The 25,569-nt window shown below is 47.5% G+C and overlaps 1 protein-coding gene across 4 annotated transcripts in view; it reads left to right on the top strand.

The window, feature by feature from the left end:
* The window catches only part of kank2 (KN motif and ankyrin repeat domains 2), a 132,985-nt gene that overhangs the window by 103,106 nt on the left and 4,310 nt on the right, over nucleotides 1-25,569 (top strand). For 3 of the 4 annotated variants that reach the window (XM_080216475.1, XM_080216472.1, XM_080216473.1), the window contains 7 exons: nucleotides 4,138-4,362; nucleotides 7,311-7,419; nucleotides 10,771-11,556; nucleotides 13,198-13,285; nucleotides 14,794-15,013; nucleotides 17,015-17,157; nucleotides 19,568-19,768. In XM_080216475.1, coding sequence (XP_080072601.1) covers nucleotides 4,138-4,362; nucleotides 7,311-7,419; nucleotides 10,771-11,556; nucleotides 13,198-13,285; nucleotides 14,794-15,013; nucleotides 17,015-17,157; nucleotides 19,568-19,768 — 1,772 coding nt within the window. The remainder of the gene's footprint in view (nucleotides 1-4,137; nucleotides 4,363-7,310; nucleotides 7,420-10,770; nucleotides 11,557-13,197; nucleotides 13,286-14,793; nucleotides 15,014-17,014; nucleotides 17,158-19,567; nucleotides 19,769-25,569) is intronic. The other variant, XM_080216476.1, reaches the window with a different exon arrangement.

Raw genomic sequence — 25,569 nt, forward strand, 5'->3', positions numbered from 1 at the left:
GCAGGTTGGGCCTATACTCGGTGAAACCTAGATAAATGAGAAGTGATCTTATTGAACCATATAAGATTCTGAGGGGACTTGACTTAGGAACATAGAAACGAGAAACGGGAGAGGCCATTCGGCCCTTTGAGCCTTTTCCGTCATTCATTTTGATCATGGCTGATCATCAAATTTAACTTCCTGATCCTGCCTTCCCTCCCATATCCCTCGATGGCTTTATCCCCAAGACCTATATCTAATTTCTTCTTGAAATCAGACAACATTTTGGCCTTTCTGTGATAGTGAATTCCACACATTCACCACTCTCTGAGTGAAGAAATGTTTCCTCACCTCAGTTCTAAAAGGTTTAAAAACATAGAAACATAGAAGATAGGAGCAAGAGGAGGCCATTTGGCCCTTTGAGCTTGCTCTGCCATTCATCACCATCATGGCTGACCATCCAACTCAATAGTTGATGATCCTACTTTCTCCCTATAACCTCCCATTTGCTCCAAGTGTTATATCCAGCCACCTCTTCAATACATTCACTGTTTTGGCATCAGCTACTTCCTGTGGTAGTGACTTCCACAGGCTCACCAGTCTCTGGGTGAAGAAATGTCTCCTCATCTCCGTCCCAAATGGTCTATTCCAGTCCTCAGATTGTGACCCCTGGTTCTGGACTCCCCCACCATCGGGAACATCCTCCCTGCGTCTACCCTGTCTAGTCATAGAATCATAGAAACCCTACAGTGCAGAAGGCCATTTGGCCCATCAAGTCTGCACCAACCATGATCCCACCCAGGCCTTACCCCCACATCCCTATATATTTACCTGCTAATCCCTCCAACCTAGGCATCTTGGGATACTAAGGGGCAATTTTAGTGTGGCCAATCAATTTAACTTTGGACTGTGGGAGGAAACCGGAGCACCTGGAGGAAACCCACGAGGAGAATGTGTAAACTCCATACAGGCAATGACCCAAGTTAGGAATCAATCCCAAGTCCCTGGAAGTGTGAAGCAGCAGTGCTGACTACTGTGCCACCTAGAATTCCTGTTAGAATTTTGTAAGTCTCTGAGATCCCCTCTCATTCATCTGAACTCCAGCAAAAACAATCCAAACCTAGTCAATCTCTCCTCGTACATCAGTCCCACCTCCCCGAAATCAGCCCCGGTTTACTCCTTATCCTCAAGGTGGATAGATGCTAAACCAATGTTTCACCTAATGGGGGTGTCTAAAACTTGAGGATAAGAGTTCTCCCATTTAGGATGGAGAGGAAGAGAATCAAAGGGTCTTTGGAATTGTCTTCCCTGGAGAACAGTGGAGGCTGCATCATTGAATTTAATCCTGGCGGAGTTAAACAGATTGATGAGGAATTTGAGGATTATAGAGGACAGGCAAGAAAATGCTTTTAAGGTCAAGATCAGGTCGGCTGTGCTCTTATTGTAGATGACACAGTGGCACAGTGGTTAGCACTGCTGCCTCACAGCACCAGGATTCAATTTCCGGTTCAGGTCATTGTTTGTGTGGAGTCTGCACATTCTTCCCGTGTTTGCTTGGGTTTCCTCCTGGTGCTCCAGTTTCCTCCCACAGTCTGAAAGACGTGCTGATTTGGGTACATTGTCCATGATAAATTCTTCCTCAGTGTACCCGAACGGTTACTGGAGTGTGGCGATCAGGGGATTTTCACAGTAACTTCATTGCAGTATTAATGCAAGCCTACTTGTGACAAATTAAATATTGAATGGCAGAACAGACTGGATGGGCCAAATGGCCTACTCCTATATCCTATCTTATGAGAGGGAGGTAAGACAAAACGGGAGTGTTTCCAGCTTTCAGGTTAATTTAGTTTTTTACCAGAATAGTTGGAGTTTTGCCCCCAGATGGAGAATGATTTCCCCAAAGCCCCGGATTTGCAATTCCAGCCACAGACGAATGAAAAACTGGTGAGAAAAATATTGAATCAGCGCAGAAAAACAGCAGATCTGCTTTCCAGTGAACTGACAGCAGTGCTGACCCAGCAAAGTGCACGGAATCATTGGATCTGTCCAAAAATAGCAGCGCTGGAATGACAGGAGGGGAGCAGAGGCAGAAACAAGACACTTAACATCCCCTTAGCCTGCCGGGGGGGCCTGCAGTCAGAGTCTGGGAAATACACAGCTGGTACCACACAGCGGAGCTGGGATCAGCAACCACATCCTGCCATCCGTCTGATCTTTCACAGATCCCTGCCCCAGACATTCTTATCCCAGACTCTTATCTCCAGCCTCCTCACCCTTCCAGCGAGTCACTCTTGCTGATGCTAGCCCATTTCCAGATGGGCCCTATCCTCACCAACCTCAGTCTCATTTCCCTCCCCTCAGTCCCTCATTCCCACTCACCTCCCTCAGTCCCTCATTGTCATTCACCTCCCCTCAGTCATCATTCCCACTCACCTCCCCTCAGTTACTCACTCCCACTCCCCTCCCTTCAGTCACTCATTCCCACTCACCTCCTCTCAGTCCCCCATTCCCACTCACCTCCCCTCAATCACTCTCTCTCACTTACCTCCCTTGGTCACTCACTCCCACACATCTCCCTCAGTCCCTCATTCCCACTCCCCTCCTTCAGTCCCATAACCCCATTCACCTCCCCTCAGTGACTCACCCCACACACCTCCCTCAGTCACACTCCCACTCATCTCCCCTCAGTCACTCACTGCCACTCTCCTTCCTCAGTCATTCACTCCCTCCCTCAGTCCCTCATTCCCAGTCCTCTCACTCAGTCCCTCATCCCCTCCCTCGGTCCCTCCTCCTGAAGTTCCTATGTTTGAATTTGCTTCCACGTTCTGAATGTCTGGTTTTCTGAACATCAGCAGCTGGAGAGTAATCTCACCACTGGCTGCAGTGTTTATCCTGCCTTGTGTTTAATTGGGACAGGCTTTCTGTGTGATTTGAGTGAATAGGAAGTGGTTTTATTCAGGAGAGTTTATATCTGGATAGAGTGCACACTCTCATCTGGAGTGAATTAGAAACCTTTCATATATTGGGAGTTCACGAGGAGACTGGGTCAGGTAGGGGCTAAGACAATGAATTCTGTTGTGGGTCCCTGAGACTCAGTGCAGATCAGAGGGGAAGGACTCTCGCTCCCTGGTGAGAAATCCCATATATAAGATTGAACCACCCTGGACCAGTTCCTATTTGTAACACACACCAGCAGGAAGTTGTCCTGATGTGAACACTAAACACTGGCAGATAACACGTAGCTGAGTTTTAGAAAACCATCCCAGGGAAAGAGGCATTTTTCACAGTGTGGGAGTGAGGAACACTTCAATGGCCATCGAACTCTCGAAAAAGAGATCTTTTTCTTCATCCACTGTTAATAATGGGAAGATCAGGTACAGCACAGGGTTAGATACGGAGTAAAGCTCCCTCTATACTGTCCCTATCAAATACTCCCAGGACAGGTACAGCATAGGCTTAGATACAGAGTGAAGCTCTTTCTACAGTGCCCCCATCAAACACTCCCAGGGTAGGTACAGCACGGGGTTAGATACAGAGGAAAGCTCCCTCTACACTGTCCCCATCAAACACTCCCAGGACAGGTACAGCACGGGGTTAGATACAGAGTAAAGCTCCCTCTACAGTGCCCCCATCAAACACTCCCAGGGTAGGTACAGCACGGGGTTAGATACAGAGGAAAGCTCCCTCTACACTGCCTCCATCAAACACTGTAAAAAGTCTGACAACACCAGGTTTTAGTCCAACCTATTTATTTGATAATATACTCACTAGCTTTCGGGGTTACCCCCTTCGTCAGCCTGACGAAGGGGGTAACCCCGAAAGCTAGTGAGTATATTATCAAATAAATAGGTTGGACTAAAACCTGGTGTTGTCAGACTTTTTACTGTGTTTACGCCAGTCCAACGCCGGCATACCCACATCATGTCCATCAAACACTCCCAGGACAGGTACAGCACAGGGTTAGATCCTGAATAAAACTAGCCAAGCATCTCTGATCTTCAAGCAGAGAGGTGTGTTTTCCTAATGTGATGCCAGTTCACACACTAAAATGGGAGTGGTAAATACTGGCAGACTCCACGGTAAAGCTCTCCTTGGAGAGGAGCCAGATCGACACTGAGAGTCAGTGTCTTACCTTATCCTTTTTTTTAATCTGTCAAGCCTCTCGAGAAGACCAGAAAGCTGATCCTGCTGCATCCTCCAGACAGTCACTCCGTGTCACTGAGGCTCCTCGGTATGTTATGACTTCCAATGTTTATAGCTCTGTGGCAACGCTCCCCACACTAAAAGCAGCACCCCACCAGTACCAGCCCACAGAGACAGGGTATCCGGCTTCGGTGAGACAGGAAGCTTCCATCCTGTCTGAGGATGACTCGACAAGGCCAGGTAATCCTTCAGCCTATCATATTAACCCTTTCATAGGATACCTGACTCCTAGGACAGGTACAGCATGAGGTTAGATACAGAGTAAAGCTCCCTCTACACTGTCCCCCATCAAACATTCCCAGGAAGGGTACAGTACAGGATTAGATACATCCTGACCTCTACATTCCCTCTACACTGTCCCCACCAAACACTCCCAGGACAGGTACAGCACGGGGTTAGATACAAAGTAAAGCTCCCTCTACATTGTCCCCATCAAACACTCCCAGGACAGGTACAGCACGAGATTAGATACAGAGTAAAACTCCCTCAAAACTGTCCCCATGAAACACGCCCAGGACAGGTACAGCACGGGGTTACATACAGAGTAAAGTTCCCCCTACACTGTCCCCCATCAAACACTCCCAGGACAGGTACAGCATAGGGTTAGATTCAGAGTAAAGCTCCCTCTACACTGTCCCCATCAAACCCTCCCAGGACAGGAATAGCACGGGGTTAGATACAGATAAGGTTTGAGCTCTGTTTGACGTGTTGTGGTTTGTTAGTTGGTGCCATGAGGAGAGCAGCAAAGAGCCTAGTGGATTGTAAGAAGATCCCACTAGCTGATATAAGAACATAAGAAATAGGAGCAGGAGAAGGCCATCTATCCCTCCGAGCCTGCCCCGCCATTCAATAAGATCATGGCTGATCTGAAGTGGACCAGTTCCACTTTCCCGCTTTCTCCCCATGACCCTTAATTCCCTTGTCTATCAGAAATCTATCTACCCGTGATTTAAATATATTCAACGAGGTAGCCTCCACCACTTCAACGGGCAGAGAATTCCAGAGATTCACCATCCTTTGAGTGAAGAAGTTCGTCCTCAACTCAGTTCTAAATTGCGCCCCCCTTATTTTGAGGCTGTGCGCTCTAGTTCTGCTATCCTTTCTAAGCGGGAAAAATTTCTCTACCTCTACCCTATCCAGCCCCTTCATTATCTTGTAAGTCTCTATAAGATCCCCCTTCAAATACCTGATATATCTGGGAAATAGCTCCCTGATTGGCTCGACTGGCAATTGCATCGGCTGCCGTGCTCCGAGGTTATTGAGTCACCTGAGAAACAAGCTGCATGCTCAGATCCCACTCCGATCCCGAGTGCTTTATCAAGACTTGACACTCCGGTGTTGGTGCTGAGGGAGTGCAGCAATGCCAGAAGTGTTACCTTTGGGTTGAGATTTTTAAACCATGCTTACCCTCCCAGGTCAACATCTGAAAATGCTGAATGGAGAAGAATGGAGGCATTCTCCCCCCTACACTCTACCCCACATTCTTCAAAGAGCTGGAATGATGGACTGAGATTCATAGAATCTCTACAGAATCCCTACAGTGCAAGAAGGAGGCCATTCAGCCCATCAAGTCTGCACCGACCACAATCCCACCCAGGCCCTATCTCCGTAACCCCACTTATTTACCCTGCTAATCCCCCTGACACTGAGGGACAATTTAGCAAGGCCAATCAACCTAACCACACACCTTTGAACTGTGGGGAGGAAACCGATGCAGACACGGGGAGATTGTGCAAACTCCACACAGACAGTGACCCAAGGCCAGAATTGAACCTGGGTCTCTGGCGCTGTGAGGCAACAGTGATAACCACAGTGCCATCGTGCCACCTATGATTCATAATTCTATGCCAGTGGGCATATCGGTCTTTATGCAAAGGGGATTAAACTACAGTAATAAAGCCTTGCAACAGGGCTTTGGTGAGACCATATCTGGAAGTGTGCAGTTTTGACCTCCACATTTAGGGATGCATATACGTGTTTGGAGACAATGCAGTAAGGGTTCATTAGATTGACTTCTGGGATGAGGGGGGATTGTTCTATGATAGACTGAGAAAATTGGGCCCATGTTTCCTGCAGTTGAGAATGAGAGGCAATCACATTGAATGATGCAAGATTCTGAAGGGATTTAACAGGGTGGATACTGAGAGTGTTTCCGCTGGTCAGGGAATCTTAAAAACATGAGGGGAGAGTACAGTCTCAGGTAAAGGAGTCAATCATCTAAGACTGAAATAAGGAGAAATTACTTCATTCAAAGGGTTGTGAATCTTTGGAATTGTCCATCACAAGGGAGTTGCGGCTGTTCCATTGTCGACTACATTTAAATTTGGGATCTTGGGGTCTCAGGGAGTCCAAGAATATGGACAGCATGGTGGCACAGTGGTTAGCACTGCTGCCTCACAGCGCCAGGGACCCGGGTTCAATTCCAGCCTTGGGTGAATGTGCAGAATCTGCATGTTCTCCCCATATCTGCATGGGTTTCCCCCGGGTGCCCTGGTTTCCTCCCACACCCCAAAAGTGTGTGGATTTGGTTGATTGGCCATGCTAAATTCTCTTTACTGTCAGGGCAATTAGCATGGTAAATATGTGCGGATGTGGGCATAGGGCCTGGGTGGGATTGTGGTCGTCAGGCTCGATGGGCCAAATGACCTCCTCCTGCACTATAGAGATTCTATGATTCTAATATGGGGAGCAAGCAGGAAAGTTGATCTGAAGCCTAAGATAGGCCATGTTTGTATTGAAAGGTGAGACAGGTCATTTGGGATAGCAAGGTGGCATAATAGTTAGCACTGTTGCCTTACAGCACCAGGAACCCGGGTTCGATTCCTGGTTTGGGTCACTGTCTGTGTGAAGTTTGCACGTTCCCCCCGTGTCTGCGCGGGTTTCCTCCCACAGTTAAAAAGACATGCTGGTTAGATGCATTGGCCTGAACAGGCACCAGAGTGTGGCAACTAGGGGATTTTCACAGTAACTTCATTGCAGTATTAATGTAAGCCTTACTCGTGACACTAATAAATAAATTCTACTTATATAGTTAATTGCTGCCTCTATTTTGTATGTTGGGGCTGGAACAAAGCGGATTCTGTCTCTCTGTGAGGTAAAGGTCTTTTTCCCCTTCTGTTTCCTTTCAGTTTCGCCACAGGGAACACAACTCAAATCCATCATGAAAAAGGAGAGAGGAGCGAGTCCTGAAAGTCCTCCAGCAAAGAAGAGCCTTCAGTTTATCGGAGTGAATGGCGGGTGAGTTTTTCAGGGTTCACAGTCCAGTGGTACATTCCTACTCCGCTCGTTTAGATCCCCAGCCTCTCAGAATGATTTATTATTGAGATTCTCACTGAGCTCCACTCCGAACAGGCATCGGAAAAGTTCTTTAGCTTCAGGTAATTGGTTCTTCTTACCTCTGTCTCTGAGTAAAACTAGAAAACATTGTTAGCTAATAGTGGCCAGTGCTTTCATAATAAATCTTCAGAGGCAGAAATCCCTTCTCCAAAATCCCTTTATTACAATTCCAACAGCAGTACACAGAGTTATCCGTCAGCAGTCTACCCTCAGGAGTGCGAAAGGAACGGGCACGCCCGGTTAAATACAAAGGAGAGACCCCCTGATTGGTCTATCAATTGATTCCTTAATCAGGGACCCTCTTTTATGGTCCAGCCAATTAAACTAAATTAAATTAAATCAAACTAACTCATGGACAACTCAAAAAAGGACAGCTTCATAAAACGAGAAGAAACCGCCCAAAACAAAAGACAAAGTGGAAAGGAAACTTAAAACATCAAATTAAGATGTGATTAAAGGGGTCAATAATACACCCCTGTCCCTGCAGTGTCCAGCGGGCACAGAATGCATTAACAGCGCCCTCAGACACTGCAGGAACCCTCTCCAGGGCGACCTGGCCGCAAATATAACTGCGGTAGAGAGGCAGTTGGGTTGGAAGACTCTCTCGATCGCCTGCTGCCTGGACCTGTAGATGACATGCCTTAATCAGGGAGTTCATACTCCAGTAGGGCAATCTCAATGGCCTGATTGAAGTCATTAAGGTTATATAATCTCAGACCTGGATATATATACCTCAGGTTCCTGATCTCGCGTTTGTTCTCACTGGGATTCTACTCAGCTGAGTTGAGCGGGGTGGGGGGGCGGGGGAAGAGAGCCTGGAGGAATGTGGGGGTACGCAAAATAGTTCATGGACTGAACTCATGTTGAGCAGTAAGACCCGTGCCTTAGAGTTGGTCGTTAAGGCTCTTGGCTGGGGAGAGAATCATTCTGAGAGCAGAATGTGCAAACTGCCAAAATAGTCCAGAATTTCAATTTCTAACTCTCTTCCTCATGAATATATAGAAAGTTTGTGCTGTTTTGTGACTCGTACCTTCTGAAAGACCAGGAACTGTATATTGTTGCACAGTGAGTGATCCTACCCTGCTGAATAACCAGGGCTCTACAATATTACACAGTGAGTGATCCTTACCCAGTGGAATAACCAGGATTCTGTATTGTTACACAGTGAGTGATCCTTACCCTGCTGAATAAGCAGGGGTTCTGTATTGTTACACAGTGAGTGATCCTTACCCTGCTGAATAAGCAGGGGTTCTGTATTGTTACACAGTGAGTGATCCTTACCCTGCTGAATAAGCAGGGGTTCTGTATTGTTACACAGTGAGTGACCCTTACCCTGCTGAATAAGCAGGGGCTCTGTATTGTTACACAGTGTGTATTCCTGTCTGAGAACAGTGTGTTTATTAACCAGCTATTCTGCACTCAGAGGCTGATGTAAGAGTCAGGCAGTATTTTACAGCAAAGTTGCTGGTTTTATAGGTCAATCCTTTGGAGTTACAGATCAGACATCCCATATGAAAATATAGCCAATCTCATTGTTTGATGCTGCCTTGTGTTGTAAACAGAGATGCGTAATCTCTGCTGGTTAGAATGATTTTGGATGAGAAACATCACAGAACAGTTACAGAACCAGAAGATCATTGAGTCAGCTCTGACAAAGAGCCATCCAGACTTGAAACATTGGCTCTATTCTCTCTCCACAGATGCTGTCAGACTTGCTGAGATTTTCCAGTATTTCCTGTTACTGTTTCAGATTCCAGCATCTGCAGGACTTTGCCTTAGACCATCAAGCCTGTTGTGTCCACGGAGCTCTTTGTAAGAGTAGTCCCACTCCCTCTACCTTTTCCCCATAGCATTGGAATGTTTCTCTTCAGATGATTATCCAATCGCTTTTTGACAGGATTGAACCCACCACGCTGTCAGACAGTGCGTTCCTGATCCTAACCACTCACTGCGGAAAATCATTTTTCCCACAAATTGCTTCTGGCTCTTTGGCCAACCACCTGAATTCATTGTCCTCTGATTCTCCAGTCTTCCCCCAGTGGGAACAGGTTCTCCCAATCCAATCTGCCCAGGCCAGTCATGGTCTTTAACACCTTTCAAAGCTTCTCATCTTCTCTCAGGAAACAGCCTCAATTTCTCCAACTGCTCTATCCATAGAAGTTCCTCATCCCTGGAACCATTCCTGTGAATCTTACAGGCACTCGCTTGCCCGATTGTGCTCATCTGGGAAGTGCTCATCCACTCTTGCTTGCTTTCAGCTATGCCTGCTTTGCCCTCATTTTTGCATGGTTTTGCTCACTCTCGCTTATGTTCTGCCTGCTCTTACTTTCACTCTCATCTACACTTTATTTTGCCCTTGCTCGCGCTCTCGTCCATTCTTGTTCACGTTCATAATTTCGTCCACTCCGTCCCTCGGCGGCCCCGGCACTCAAACATTTGCTTTCTTTTGAAAGTGTGACTCCAGAATTGAACACAACACTCCAGTTGGGTCTGAACTAGGGCTTATAAAGGCTGACCAGGCCTTACTTGTTTTTGTGCTTTGTGCCTCTATTTAAAAAGCTCAGGATTCAGTTTGTGTTTTTAACAACTTTCTCAACCTGCTCTTCAGTGATTTATGTCCCAGGTCTCAGTCCTGCACCTAACTGAGAATTATACCCTTCATTTCATACTGCGTCTCTACCTTCTTCCTTCCAGAACGTTTTAAAATTCTCTGCATTAAATTTCCACTGCCTCGTATCTACCCATTTTACCAACCTGTCTACATCCCCTTGAAGTTTATTGCTGCTGTCCTCACAGTTCACAACACTTCCAAGTTTAAAGTCAGCTGCAGATTTTGAAATTGCGCGGCACATAACCTAAGGTTCTCGAGCCTTTTCCAGTGTCCTGCCTTCAAACACCCTAAGAAGTCTCACCAGGTTTAAGTCCAATCACTATCAAATTAACTGGTTGGACTTAAACCTGGTGTTGTGAGACTTCTTACTGCGTTTACCCCAGTCCAACGCCGGCATCTCTACTTCAAACACTCTCCCAGGGTTACTGCCCTTGAGCTCCCTCCTGGGTTCCGGTCCTCTCGGGGTCCTGCCTTCAAGCACTCTCTTGGGGTCCTGATCCTCAAGGAGCCTCCCAGGTGCTCTCACTGCACAGAGAACTATATTCTCGTGTCATTGGCTTCCCTGGAACGCGGGGATAGATAACTGGAAGGAGAGTAATCAGTTGAGGAGAATGTGCTGAGCCTCCGTTTCTTTTCTGTAGATACGAGTCAACGTCTTCTGAAGAATCCAGTTCGGACAGTTCATCAAGTGAGTCGGATGATGAGAGTACGGAGAGTGATTATCACGAGGCCAGTGAGAGGCTCCCAGGAGAACATACAGAGAAAGCAGAGGGCAAGGGCACTCGACCAGGGACTGTGCAGCAATCCGAGCAGACACGTGCAGCAACTGTGCTAGAAACTAAAAGCGTGCGGACATCCACAGAGACCGTGCAGGAGACTGAGAGCGCGCAGATACCAGCAGCGACTGTGCAGAAAACCAAAAGTTTACAAATACCAGCAGAAGCTGTGCAGGCAACTCTCACCATGAGGACTCCAGCAGGAACTGTGCTGGAAACCGAGGGTGTTCAGATACCAGCAGAGGGTGTGGAGAAAACCAAGAGCGTGTGGACACCAGCAGAAACTCTGCAGGCGTCTCTTACCATAGGGAATCCAGCAAAGACTGTACCGGAAACTGAGAGTGTGCAGATACCAGCAGAGACTGTATTGGAAATTAAGAGTGTGCAGATACCAGCAGAGGGCATGCAGTTACCAGCAGAGACTGTAATGGAAACTAAGAGTGTGCATATATCAGCAGAGGGTGTGCAGATATCAGCACAGCAGTCTGGAAGATCAGAAAGGGTGGAACAGGTTCAGAATGTAGCGAGCGAGGAATGTGTGAAGGAGATGGCGCAGAGAATGGAAGAGGTAACAGTGAAGAAGAGAGAGGAGAAACCAGAAAAGGTCAAACATGAAAAGATGAGTTCAGTGCAGGAAGCCAACAACAGCACGTATGTAAATCAATTCTCACTTGTAACTTCTTTCGATTTTCATTCTTATATAAGCAAGGATAGTGCTGGTTTAGACTGTAGTCTAATATATGTGTAGATAGTTAATTCCAAGCAATAACCAGTTACTATTCAAACATTTCGATGGCTGGAGTTTTACCACCCTGCCCGCTACAAGAATCAGAGCAAGTGAGGGGCGGTCAGTGAGAAGGTACATTGACCTCAGGCAGGACAAGCAAGACCGTAAAATTCTGCCGTATGTCTCTACAACTATTCTTTAGCCAGTTGCAACCTATGTACTACACACACAATTGCTGAAACTCCCAACCTTGTGCCCTAACAGGCCTTAACATGTAAATTCAAACTCGGACACCTGTGTTGAAACCCCAAACCCAGTTTTCCCAGTTAGCTTCTTATTGTGTGGGTGGGAATTCTAACAAGAGCTATGAGGCCATGTGCTGTATATGGGTGCGATGTGATAGGTTTAATACCCAATGGAATAGGCATTTCTTAATATTCAGCAAGTTGAAAGATAGTGGGTTCCAAGTCCTATTCCAGGGCCCAAGCACAAAGTCTAGGCTGACAATCCTAGCTTAGAAAGTAATAAAGGTGTGCTACACTGTTGGAGGTAATGTCCTGCAGGTAAAACTTTAGCTTGAGGCCTGATTCTCAGGTGGACGTACAAGATGACACTATTCTGAAGAAGAGCAGGGGAGTTCTCAGTATCCTGGGCCATTAATTATTCCCCAACTAACTGTTATACTCCAGAAAGCTAGTTGGCAAAAGTTGGAACTGGAGCCAATCTTTACCACCTTGCAGAGTTACACATTAGAAGCATGCGCCTCCTAACCCAACGCTACAGTTTCAGGCCGTGTTTTCTATTCATTTGTGGGACACGGGCATTACTGGCTGGCCAGCATTTATTGCGCATCCCTAGTTGCCTTTGGGCAGTTGAGAATCAAGCACATTGTTGTGGCTCTGGAATCGCATGTAGGCCAGACTGGGTAAGGACAGCAGATTCCCTTCCCTAAAGGACATTAGTGACCCAGATGGTTTTTCCAACAATCAGCAACAGTTTCACAGTCATCAGTAGTTCCAGATTTTTTTTTTATTGAATTCAAATTCCACCATCTGCAGTGGCAGGATTCTCACCTGGGTCCCCAGGACATTAGCTGAGTTTCTGGATTAATAGTCTCGCGATAATACCATTAGGCCATCGCCTATCCAGTGTCTATTTACAGAGAATCAACTGAATCAGTTGTTAATGCCCACCGCCTGTATGCAATTAATTTCAATTCATATACAATTATCGCCATCACAAACCAGAACAGAATATCTGCTTTTTGGCATATTGCTGTTTGTCGGGATCTTAATATGCGCAGATTGCCTGCTGTGTTTCCAACATTACTGCAGTAACTATAACTCGAAAGTACTCCATTAAGATAGCCTAAAGCTGTGAAAGATGCTACATAAATGCAAGTTTTTCTTCTTTCTTTCAATCACCAACTGGAGACGTTATGTTGGCAATAATGGCCAAGGGGTTGCTTTGAGGGGTGGGGTAGTATTGGCTGGATAGCTGCTGCCTTGAGATGCTGGCCATGTTTCAGAATCCCTTGCTGACCTGTGACTCTCTCTTGCTTTCAGGTTTGAGTTGACTGAGGGCTTGGTGTCAGCCTGTGTGACCTTGCAGAAACATCTGAATGACCCAGACCAGCTCACAAGCAAAGATGTGGTAAGCTATTTATTCACCTTCCCCGTCAACCTCCCCTTGAGTAACACCAAGTGTGTTTCCTCCATGAACCTTCAGTCTGATTATGTACAGTGACACAGTGGTTAGCACTGCTGCCTCACAGCACCAGGGAACTAGGTTCGATTCCTGGCTTGGGTCACTGTCCATGTGGAGTCTGCATGTTCTTCCCATATCTGCGTGGGTTTCCTCCAGTTTCCTCCCACAATCCAAAGACGTATGGGTTAGGTTGAATGGCCATGTCAAATGTGTAAGTCAACCCATCGAGTCTGCACCAGCAACAATCTCACCTCAGCCCTATTCCCGTAACCCCACATATGTACACCCCGCTAATCCCTCTAACCTACGCATCCTGGGACACTAAGGGGCAATTTAGCATGGCCAATGCACCTGACGCGCACACCTTCAGACTGTGGGAGGAAACTGGAGCACCTGGAGGAAATCCAAGCAGACACGGGGAGAACGTGCAAACTCCGCACACAGTGCCCCAAGCCGGGAATTGAACCCAGGTTCCTGGTGCTGTGAGGCAGCAGTGCTAATTGCTGTGCTACTGTGCTGCCTCCATGTGATTTTGAACACTTCTGCAAAACCTCCCCTCAATCTTGCTCCCTTGCACCCTCGCCGAGGCTCTGATACTTGATGCTAAGGAACATGCCCATCGTCCTAACTGTACCTTTGTTACTATTGTTCAGAATGTGTTTTGTATTAATGCTGAAATATTTGGCGAGTGATGTTAGCTAGTTTTGAGATGATGCTTAAGACGTTCAGGTAGTTTTGGGGAGAGTGGTAGTGGGGAGGGCAGAAAAGGGATTCATTGGGTAGGGGGGAGGTAGTTGCTGTTTTAGTGGATTAAGGGAGGTTTTTTCCAGTAGTAAGCAGGTATATTGGGAGCATGGCTTGAGAGTGTGTTTTGGTGGGTCCGTTGACATGTTAGAGGGCACTGGACAGGCAAAGGGTTGGGCACATTTACTCAGGAGGAACTGGGCAGGTTAGAATGGGGATGTCTGGGCAGGTTAGAACGGGGGGGGCGTTGTCTGGGCAGGTTAGAACGGGGGGGGGAATGTCTGGGCAGGTTAGAACCGGCGGGGGGGAATGTCTGGGCAGGTTAGAACGGGGGGGAATGTCTGGGCAGATTAGAACGGGGGGGGAATGTCTGGGCAGGTTAGAACAGGGGGGGTGTCTGGGCAGGTTAGAACGGGGGTGGGGTGTCTGGGCAGGTTAGAACGGGGGGGTGTCTGGGCAGGTCAGAATTGGGGAGGGCACCTGGGCAGGTGTGAATGGGGTGGGGTATCTGGGCAGGTTAGAAAGGGGGGGGTGTCTGGGCAGGTTAGAACGGGAGGTGTCTGGGCAGGTTAGCCGCAGTTTTGGGGCAATTACAATGGGATTTATCGGCATGTTGTTTTGAGTATTTTATTGGGAACCGCTGGGCAGATTGACTGATTGTTAAGATGTATTCTATCCCTGATGTGAAATTTTTCCTCAATGCTCCGCAGAGAGCAAGCTACCACAAGGTTCAGCAGGAGTGGCTTTTGGTGTCCAGCCCAAAGACAGCGGACCCTGAGGTGGTACGTCGGTATCTGGCTGTGTTCAAGGCAATGTCCCCAAATCTACTGGAACTGATAGTCAACATGGCCGATGGCAATGAAAACACAGCCCTTCATTATACCGTCTCTCACTCCAACTTCCCCATCGTCAGGTTGCTGCTAGACACAGGTATAACCTTATCATAAGTTGTGCTCCTCATTGCCACACTGTGTTAATCTACAGGGAAAGAAGGACAGAACAGTATCAACCCAGTAAACCTTCCATTTTGGGGGGGGGGTGGTCATGTATTAACCGTGACTATGTTGGAATCTCGAGGGCTGGATTTGCGTTTTGGCGTCTGGAGCCTAATGTTGGGACAGCTTCTGGGTCTCTGATCCCACACCATGTCAGAAACAGTCAGCTGACACAACAAATATAGATCAATAGCCAAAGGGTGTGCTTGTCGTCCAATTAGGGACAATGGATGGACCTCTGGGACCAGAGGGTCGATAGAAGTTCTTCTGGCACTGAGGAGTTGCGATGTGTCATGCAGGAAGAGGGCATACCTTCAGATGGAAAGTCCCTGTCTGCATTAAAAGTAGTTAAAAATCTGATCTTCTACAGACGCCACAACACCACTGTGAAGGGAGAAGTGCCCCCCTCTTTCCCCTGCCCTTCCCTCCCCTCCCCCAAGTCAGTATTCTTAAAAATGGCTTCAGAACTGGATGATGCCGGCAGACTGGTGCACTGATCGATGAGTGTGAAATTCTGGACCCATTGGCCTTCGAAGGTCCTGCCCTCTGGTCCCTCCTCCCTTGGCAAGGTGTTAGCTCAGTGGGTCACACTCTTCCCCCACCTCAGCATTGAGTGAATGCTGCACTACTGGAGGCGCTGTTTCTTTGTGTGTGTAGGGGTCCATTCATTCTTCAGAATAGACGTAGACAGCATTTGGTATGATTTTTAAAAATGATTTTCTTTATTGAATAAAACTTAAAATGAACGCTACAGAAGCAAAGAGATAGGGACTGACTTCACAGCCAGGCCCTGTAGAAAAAAAATGTGAGATCAAAAACCAAAGTCAAAACAGACAATACTGAACTCAGAAACACATACTGAAATACACAATATATATTGTTCGTAAACTGTGTTATTGAAATTGCTGAGACAAACAGTATCTGTAACTTTCGTAAACAGTTGGCAGCTGTATGGTCGTGAATTAGCTTATGAGAAAAAAGTTAAAGTTTATTTATTAGTGACAAGTAAGGCTTACATTAACACTGCACTGAAGTTATTGTGAAATTCCCCTAGTGGCCACGCTCTGGCACCTGTTCGGGTCAATGCACCTAACCAGCACTTCTTTCAGAATGTGGGAGGAAACCGGAGCACCCGGAAGAAACCCACACCGACATGGGGAGAATGTGCAAACTCCACACAGACAGTGACCCAAGCCAAGAATCAAACCCAAGTCCCTGGCGCTGGTGATGTGAAATCCTTCCTCAATGCCCTGCGGAGAGCAAGCTACCACAAGGTTCAGCAGGAGTGGCTTTTGGTGTCCAGCCCAAAGACAGCGGACCCTGAGGTGGTGCGTCAGTATCTGGCTGTGTGAGGCAGCAGTGCTAACCACTGTGCTACAAGCCTTGCTTGTAGGATTGCTTTCAAAGAATACAGTCAACTTTCCAAGCTTATCCCAGCTGAGTTTAAAATGTGGCTAAGTTAGCGCTAAATCTGGGCATAGTTAGTTACAGAGTCAGAAATATCTCATAATGAAGTCTTTTAACTGAAGCAAACCTTATAAAGGATCCCGTGTATGAAAGCACAAAAACAAGACATACCTGTCCACTGAGGTGGGTGGAAGAGAAATACCACGGTCACAATTTGGAGAAGCACAAGAGAGTTCCTCCAGGTTTCAGAGTGAATATTTATCCCTTGTCCCCATCACTGGAAGCAGATTATCTGGTCAGTTGAGGGATCTTGCTGCGTGCCCTGTTTCCTACATTACAACAGCGATTGTACATTGGCTGAGATATCCTGAGGTCATGATACATGCTTCAGAAATGCAAGTTCTCTTTTGGTTTTTAAACAATCCCTATAATTGTTTTTTAGTTGAACCCTGGAGTCACTGTGGGGGGGAAATGTTGCTGGGTGCGTTGTTATGTACCTAACCTGTGCCGCCTCCTTCCCGTTATACAGGCGCCTGCTGTTTGGATAAGCAGAACAAGGCTGGCTACACGCCCATCATGCTGGCTTCACTCGCTGCCCTCCAGTCCGACAGCGACATGCAGACCGTCACGCAGCTCTTCCGCCTCGGCAATGTCAACGCTAAAGCCAGCCAGGTGGGTCAGAGGTCAAACTGGCGCTCTCCGTTCATCCCCCCTTCCACTGTCCAGGTGTGAAGAAGCTCTGCCCAAACTGCAGAGGTCAGCGGGGGGTGGTTTAGTGAATGACTTGTGACACCTGTGATTTCTATGAGATATTAAACCAAGACTCTGCCTGTCCCCTCAGGTGTGTGTGTGAGAGACACATCCCACAATGTTATTTCAAACAGCAGGAGGGACTTCTGTCCGGGCTCCTACCCAATATTTATCTCTCAGCCATCAGTACTAAATCTGATGATACGGTACATTTTTAAGGAAGGATAAACTTGCGTGAGACGTTCACGAGATTGTTCCTTGGTTGTCCCATGATGAGAAAATTGGGCCTATTGACATAGAGTCATAGAGGTTTACAGCATGGAAACTGGGTCTTCGGCCCAACTTGTCCATGTCACCCAGTTTTAACCACTAAGCTAATATTATCTACATTTGGCTCATAACCCTCTATACCCATCTTACCCATGTAACTGTCTAAAGTTTATTTATTAGTGTTATAAGTTGGGTTATATTAACACTGCAATGAAGTTACTGTGAAATTCTAAATTTTTTTTAAAAGACAAAATTGTACCTGCCTCTGGCAGCTCATTCCAAACACTCACCACCCTCTGAGTGAAAAAAATGCCCTTCTGGACCTTTTTGTATCTCTCGTCTCTCACCTTAAAGCTATACCCTCTAGTTTTAGACTCCCCTATCTTTGAGAAAAGATGTTGTTTCTCTACCTTATCTATGCTCCTTTAATTTTGTGACTGCTTCTTCTGAGAGGATCCCAAACTGTAAGATCATTAATTACTCCTGTCTCGTTACATAGGACCAGATCTAGGATAGCTTGCTCCCTCGTAGATTCCATTACATATTATTCGAGAAAACTATCACAGATACATTCTATGAACTCCTCCTTAAGACTGCCTTGACTGACCTGTTACTGGTGGCTTTGCTGTGCATAAATTAAGGCATGACCTAAATGTAAGTATACTTAAGATGAGGAGATCATTGATGAAACAGCAGAAGACAGTGTCGCTGGAGTTTAGAAGAATGAGAGGCAATCTCCTTGAAACATACAGAATCCTGAGGAGGTTTGACAGGGTGGATGCTGAGAGATTGGTTCCCACTGGTCAGGGAATCCATACCATGGTGGCACAGTGTCAAGATAAGGGGGCAATCATTTAGGGCTGAGACAAGGAAAGATTTCTTTACACAGAGGGTTGTGAATCTCTGCAATTTTCTATCCCAGGGGGTCGTGGATACTGCATTATTGAATACATTTAAGATTGTGGCCTGGATAGATATTCAGGCTAGAGTTTTCCCACCCCACCCGCCACAGGAATCGGAGTGGGCGAGGGGTGGACCATGGAAAGGTCTGTTAATCTCGGGCGGGATTTTACGGTTTCAGGACGAGCGAGGCGGTAAAATACCCGCCCGCTGTCTCTCTGGGAATCAAGGGGAATGGGGGAGAGGGCGGGAAAGTGGAGTTAAAGGCTGGGATCAGTCATGATTGTATTGAAGGGCGGTGCAGACTCAATGGTCCGCTCCTGCTCCCAGTCCTGGTACGTTTATGCTTATCATGGGTTTGTGGGAGCTTCTAGTGAACAAATCAGCTGCCACGTGTCCAACATTGCAACACTTCAAAAGTACTTTATTGACTAATAAACGCTTTGGGATGTTAAGAGGTGGTGAAAGGAGTTAGAGAAACGCACTCAACTTTTCTTCCATGACAATCGGTAGGATTAGAAAAACATTTACCAAATTTATACCTATGACTGCCTGAGTTTTAATTCTATAAGTGTCACAAGTAGGCTTACATTAATGCAGCAATGAAGTTACTGTGAAAATCCCCTAGTTGCCACATTCCGGCACCTGTTCGGGTACACTGAAGGAGAATTTAGCACAGCCAATGCACCTGACCAGCATATCTTTTGGGCTGTGGGAGGAAACCGGAGCAGCCGGAGGAAACCCACGCAGACACAGTGGCCAGAATCGTACTGCCCCACCTGCCACCAGAATCGGAGCAAGTAAGGGGCAGACAACAGAATCCATCGACCTTGGGATTTTCTGGTTTCGGGACGAGCGAGGCCCTAAAATCCCACCCGGGGCGAACGTGCAGACTCTGCACAGGCAACAACCCAAGCCAGGAATTGAACCTGGGTCCCTGATGCTGTGAGACAGCAGTGCTAATCACTGCGCCAGTGCCCTATAACAATGAAGGTTCCAGCCATGTCTTAGCTTTAATCCCACCTTTGTGAACATGGGTTGGGTTAGACGGTTAAACTTGCTGTGGTGCTCCAAGGTACCTCAGACTGTAGCCCTCAGCAGTGATGTGGCAGAAGAGTCAGCTTTTGGTCCTTTAACAGTATTTCCCTTTTCTTTGCTCCAGGCCGGTCAGACAGCACTGATGTTGGCTGTCAGCCATGGACGGGCAGAGATGGTGAAGGCCCTGTTGATGTGCGGGGCGGACGTCAGCATCCAGGACGACGATGGATCGACGGCACTGATGTGCGCCTGTGAGCACGGTCATGCAGAGATTGTCAAGCTCCTGCTGGAGACGCCAGGCTGTGACGTAACCCTGGCGGACAATGTGAGTGAGTTCACCTGGGGCACTGTTCCCTGCAGAGAGACTGGCACAGGTTTTTCCACTTGCGGGACTCCATTGAATTGAATAAAATCCAGGAAACGCCCCCCCAGGCTGCAATCTCGGCCTACTCCGAGTGGCTCAGCCTGTCCCTGGGCTGGAAGGGGGAACAGAGCAGACGGGATTCCAGCTCCAACTCACTCTCCCACAAGTTAAACTACAAAGGGTACACCCTTTGGTGTTTTGGGGGAAGAGAAGCTAATTCTCAATTGCGATGCGCCACAAGGTTGGATATTCTGTTAAAGTGTATTGTATTCCATCACAGAGATATACAGCACGGACACAGGCCCTTCGGCCCAACTTGTCCATGCTGACCAGGTTTCCTAAACTGAACTAGTCCCATTTGCCTGCGTTGGGCCTATATCCCTTGAAACCTTTCCCATCCATGTACCTGTCCAAATGTCTTTTAAATGTTGTAATTATACCCGCCTCTACTGCCTCCTCTGGCAGCTCATTCCATACACACACTGCCCTCTGTGTGAAAAAGTTGCCCCTCAGGTCACTTTTAAATCTTTCCCCCCCTCACCTTAAACCTATGCCCTCTAGTTTTGGACTCCCTATCCTGGGAAAAAGACCTTAGCCATTCACCTTATCTCTGCCCCTCATGGTTTTATAAACCTCTATAAGGCCACCCCTCACCCTCCTATGCTCCAGGGAAAAGAAGTCTCAATCTATTCAGGCTCTCCTTATAATTCAAACCGTCCCGTCCCAGTAACATCCTTGTGAATCTTTTTTACCCCTTTCCAGTTTAATAACATCCTTGCTATAGCAGGGTGACCAGAATTGTACACAGTGCACCAAACCTGTCCATACCAATATCTTATATAGTTGTAACATAACATCCCAACTCCTGTACTCAGTGCTCTGACCGATGGTATAACTTGAGGCAGCAGAATGCATTAGACTGAATCCAGCAAGATTCAGGACAGAGGAGGGAGAAATATTTTAAGGGGAGAGTAAATGACATGGGAAACCTGAAATAATTTACTGAGTATTTAAGTTTTGTACCCAATTGAAAATGCACAATCCTGCCCTCTTGTGGCCATGTGTGTAAGCACCATCCTGCAAAGGTATCTCAGTCTGGCAACGAGGTGGGATGTGTGTGTGTGTGTGTGTGTGGGGGGGGGGTGGTAGGAAGGAAAAGGGCAAATACATGCTGCTGTCAGGCACTTTGTGTAATTTTGAGCAGCTCTACAGAAGTTTATTTGTAAGTGTCATAAGTAGGCCTCAAAATAAGGGGGGAGCAGATTTAGGACTGAGTTGAGGAGGAACTTCTTCACCCAAAGGGTTGTGAATCTGTGGAATTCTCTGCCCAGTGAAGCAGGTGAGGCTACCTCACTGAATGTTTTTAAGGCAAGGATAGGTACATTTTTGAACAGTAAAGGAATTAAGGGTTATGGTAGGCGGGCAGGTAAGTGGACCTGAGTCCACAAAAAGATCAGCCATGATTTTATTGAATGGCAGAGCAGGCTTGAGGGGCCAGATGGCCTACTCCTGCTCCTAGTTCTTATGTTCTTAACACTGCAATGAAGTTATTGTGAAAATCCCTGAGTCGCCACATTCCAGCGCCTGTTCATAAGAACATAAGAAATAGGAGCAGGAGTAGGCCATCTAGCCCTTCGAGCCTGCCCCGCCATTCAATAAGATCATGGCTGATCTGTCGTGGCTCAGTTCCACATTCCCGCCCTCTCCCATAACCCTTAATCCCCTCGCTTATCAAAAACCCATCAACCCGCGTCTTAAAAATATTTAGCGAGGCAGCCTCCACCACTTCAACGGGCAGAGAATTCCAGAGATTCACCACCCTTTGAGTGAAGAAGTTCCTCCTCAACTCCGTTCTAAACTGCCCCCGCTTTATCTTGAGGCTGTGCCCCCTAGTCCTACTGTCCTTTCTGAGCAGGAAGAGTCTCTCCACCTCTATCCTATCCATCCCATTCATCATCTTATATGTCCCAATGAGATCTCCCCTCATTCTTCTAAACTCTAACGAGTACAAGCTTAGTTTATTCAGCCTCTCCTGATAGCTCAACCCCCTCAACTCCGGCATCAGCCTAGTAAACCTCCTCTGCACTCCCTCCAAGGCCAAAATATCCTTGTGTAAGTGCGGCGACCAAAACTGCACGCAGTACTCCAGCTGCGGCCTCACCAATGCCCTATACAGCTGCAGCAAGACCTCCCTACTTTTATATTCAATCCCCCTCGCTATGAAGGCCAGCATCCCATTAGCCTTCCTGACCACCTGCTGCACCTGCAGGCTGGGTTTTTGCAACTCATGCACAAGGACCCCGAGGTCCCTCTGCACCGTCGCCTGCTGCAGTTTTTCGCCACGTAAGTAATAGTCCTTCCTACCATTATTCCTACCAAAGTGGACCACCTCGCGCTTGCCAACATTAAATTCCATTTGCCAGTTCCTGGCCCATTCGCCCAGCCTATCTAGATCCTTCTGCAGACTCTCCACACCCTCCGCGCAATTTGCTGTTCCACCGATCTTGGTGTCATCAGCAAATTTCGACACCATACACTCGGTTCCCTCCTCCAGATCATCTATATAAATGGTAAATAGCTGAGGCCCCAGCACCGACCCCTGGGGCACTCCACTAGTCACCAACTGCCGATCCGAATAGCACCCATTGACCCCCACTCTGCCTCCTATTTGACAGCCAATCCTCTATCCACGCTAACACCCTACCCCAACTCCATCCCCCCCAGGTTCAGGTACACTGAGGGAGAATTTAGCACGGCCAATCCACCTAACCAGCATGTGTTTCGGACTGTGGAAGGAAGCAAAAACACCCGGAGGAAATCTACGCAGACGGGGGAGAACATGCAAACTCCACACAGACAGTGACCCAAGGAGGGCATCAAACTGGGTCCCTGGCACTGTGAGGCAGCAGTACTAACCACTGTGCTATCTGAAGTCCAAAGCTAATGGAGATTACAGGAAGTTGCCAGTTTGGAACAAGAAACCAGTCCCAGTGAGCACAATGGAGGGTTTATCTTGTAAAAAAGCTGTCCATCCATTGCAATTTTGGAAGATTTCAAGAAAGAGAGAGAGCACTGCGAAACTGATTTTGCAAGGTTAAAAAGTGAAGGCATTCGCAGTCAGTTGCCAACATTGCCAAAGTTAACTTTTGACACCACTTGACATGTCCACAGACATGGTGGAACGGAACTTGGGAGAAGTGGGAGTTCTCAAGTGCCAGCTATCTCTTGCTGAAGACACTGCGACTGAGTAAGCTAAAGGCCCCAACGACAGCAATTAGTAATAGCAGTGGTACTGCAAAGTCCCATTAGTGATGCTTAGGTCTAACATTAGGCACAGAATTGTCCATTCTGAAGGCCACATGTTCCAGTTAAAGGATGGAGAGTCATCTTTGCCAAAGCCTGGAGGAAAAAGGTAAATGGAGAAAGCATTGGTTGGAGCAAACAGCATATGATGGTAAACAGTGGTATTATCGCCAGACTATTAATCCAGACATTCAGCTAATGTTCTGGGGACCCAGGTTTGAATCCCACCACGGCAGACGGTGGAATTTGAATTCAATAAAAAAAAAATCTGGAATTAAGAATCTACTGATGACCCATTGTCGATTGTCGGAGAAACCCATTTGGTTCCTTTAGGGAAGGAAATCTGCCGCCCTTACCTGGTCTGGTCTACATATGACTCCAGAGCCAGAGCAACGTGGTTGACTCTCAACTTCCCGAGGGCAAGTAGGGATAGGCAGTAACTGCTGGCCAGCCAGTGACGCCCATGTCCCATGAATGAATAAAAAAAGACCTGATCCAAAGCTGTCCAGTGGAAATTCACAGGGGGAGGCACCATGGCCTAAGGAAGGAGCTGTGGTAAACATGGAATTCGACTGGGAATGGGGGGGGCATCAATCAGCATAATTTCTGAATCACTGTGTCTTGGAAGGCTGAGTTAACTGTTCAGTTAGGAAGTTAAAGAGGAGGGAAAATCCCCCAAAGTGGGAAGTACATTGATTCCAGTCAGGTACAAGGAGGAAGATGCAAAACTACCTCACCTTTGTGATGAAGATATTGGATAAAGCAGCATCAAAACTAAACTGGAACGAGCGTTCTCATGTCAGAGTTCACACTGATGTGACAGACAAGTACCCCCAGGTTCAGCCAAACCGATTCAAGGATACAAATGTGAAAAGTAAAGTTTATTTATTAGTCACAAGTAGTAAGTGAAGTTACTGTGAAAATCGCTTAGTCGCCACACTCCGACACCTGTTTGGGTACACTGAGGGAGAATTTAGCATGGCCAGTGCAGCTAACCAGCATGTCTTTCGGACTGTGGGAGGAAACCGGAGGAAACCCACACAGACACGGGGAGAACGTGCAGACTCTGCATAGACAGTGACCTAAGGCTGGGAATCGAACCTCTGTCCCACCACTCTGAGGCAGCAGTGCTCGCCACCGTGGCACCCTCATGTATGGGTCAAGTGTCCGGAGGAACACAGCTCATTACAGGTCTCACCCAGGAGCCTATTCTCTAGGGGAAGAAAGCAATGATTTGAGACTGAGATATCTTTACAAAAACATTGGTGCAAACATAAATGGTCACCAGAGGGAGCTCTTCCAAACAGAATGGTTTCTTGCTCAGAAAATATTTGAGAGTCTGACTGAATCGCAGTGTAACTTGTATTGAAAACTTCATATATGGACTAGGTAATCAGGTTAAACACATAAACATTTATCAATCGAGTTGCACCCAAAATAGACAAATAACCCCAGCAGTTACTGAACTCTAGATCACCAGGAAATGGTGTTCAGGATATTAAAATTACAAGCCATGGACTATCACACATTTTGGGCACTGGGATATACATCAGTTATATGGGGAAACGTATTCAGCACATCTACACTACAGAGACCATGTGTACCACCGTATAGAGGGAACAGGGAAAGAGGCCCTATATACACAGAATGGAGGGAGGAGGGGGGAATGGGTAGAAGGAGAGTGCGTACACAGTACAGGGGGGAAGGGGTGGAGATTGTGTACATAGTACAAGGGCAATGGGTAGAGAGAGAGAGTGGGAAGAGAGTGTGTACACAGTACAGAGGCAATGTGTGTGGACATAGCCGTACTGTGGGTGTACAGACATTAGGTTGAATGGAGACGAGGTTGGAGAGCTACTTTTGGTGGCTTCCTAATGAATTCACAGGAATGTCCTGGGACAGACAGGCAGAAAGTGGCAGCCCACTGCAAAGAGGCAGACAGCAAATTGAGCCCAGCCCAATGGAGATAGAACCAAAGGAGTGGCCTCCCAATGTGTGCAGAGCCCACGCCAGCTCTCTGGAGGTGGGTCGAGAGTCATTGATATTGCCTTTAAATCCCTCCCTCCGCTCTCCCAGCCCTGGCAGTCAGAGGGCTACAGCTACAGGCCATTCTGAACAGGGGTTTTCCCTTGAAAATGATAGCCTGGCAGTTGTGGCTAAAGTGTGAAGTGTGTTCAGAGGTTCAGAGGAAACCGCCACCTGGAGGCTGCTCCACCATCTCTCACCTTAAATCGACTGTTCCATTTCTCCTGGTGGAGCAGCTGATTTCCTGCAGCCTCGAGACCCCTTGCCCAAGCACCCTGGGGGGCCCTCCAGCCTGCACATTCCTCCATCTGTGCAGTCCTCCAGCCCTCCCCACATGGCCCTTCCCGCCCCCTAGATCCTGCCCACATGTCGTTCCCCACCCACCCGGGCCTCCTTGCTTGCATCCCCCAACCCCCACCCGGACCTCCTCCCTG

Source organism: Carcharhinus amblyrhynchos, chromosome 33, assembly GCF_965287045.1.
Source record: "Carcharhinus amblyrhynchos chromosome 33, sCarAmb.v2.hapA, whole genome shotgun sequence".
Lineage (NCBI taxonomy): Eukaryota > Metazoa > Chordata > Chondrichthyes > Carcharhiniformes > Carcharhinidae > Carcharhinus > Carcharhinus amblyrhynchos.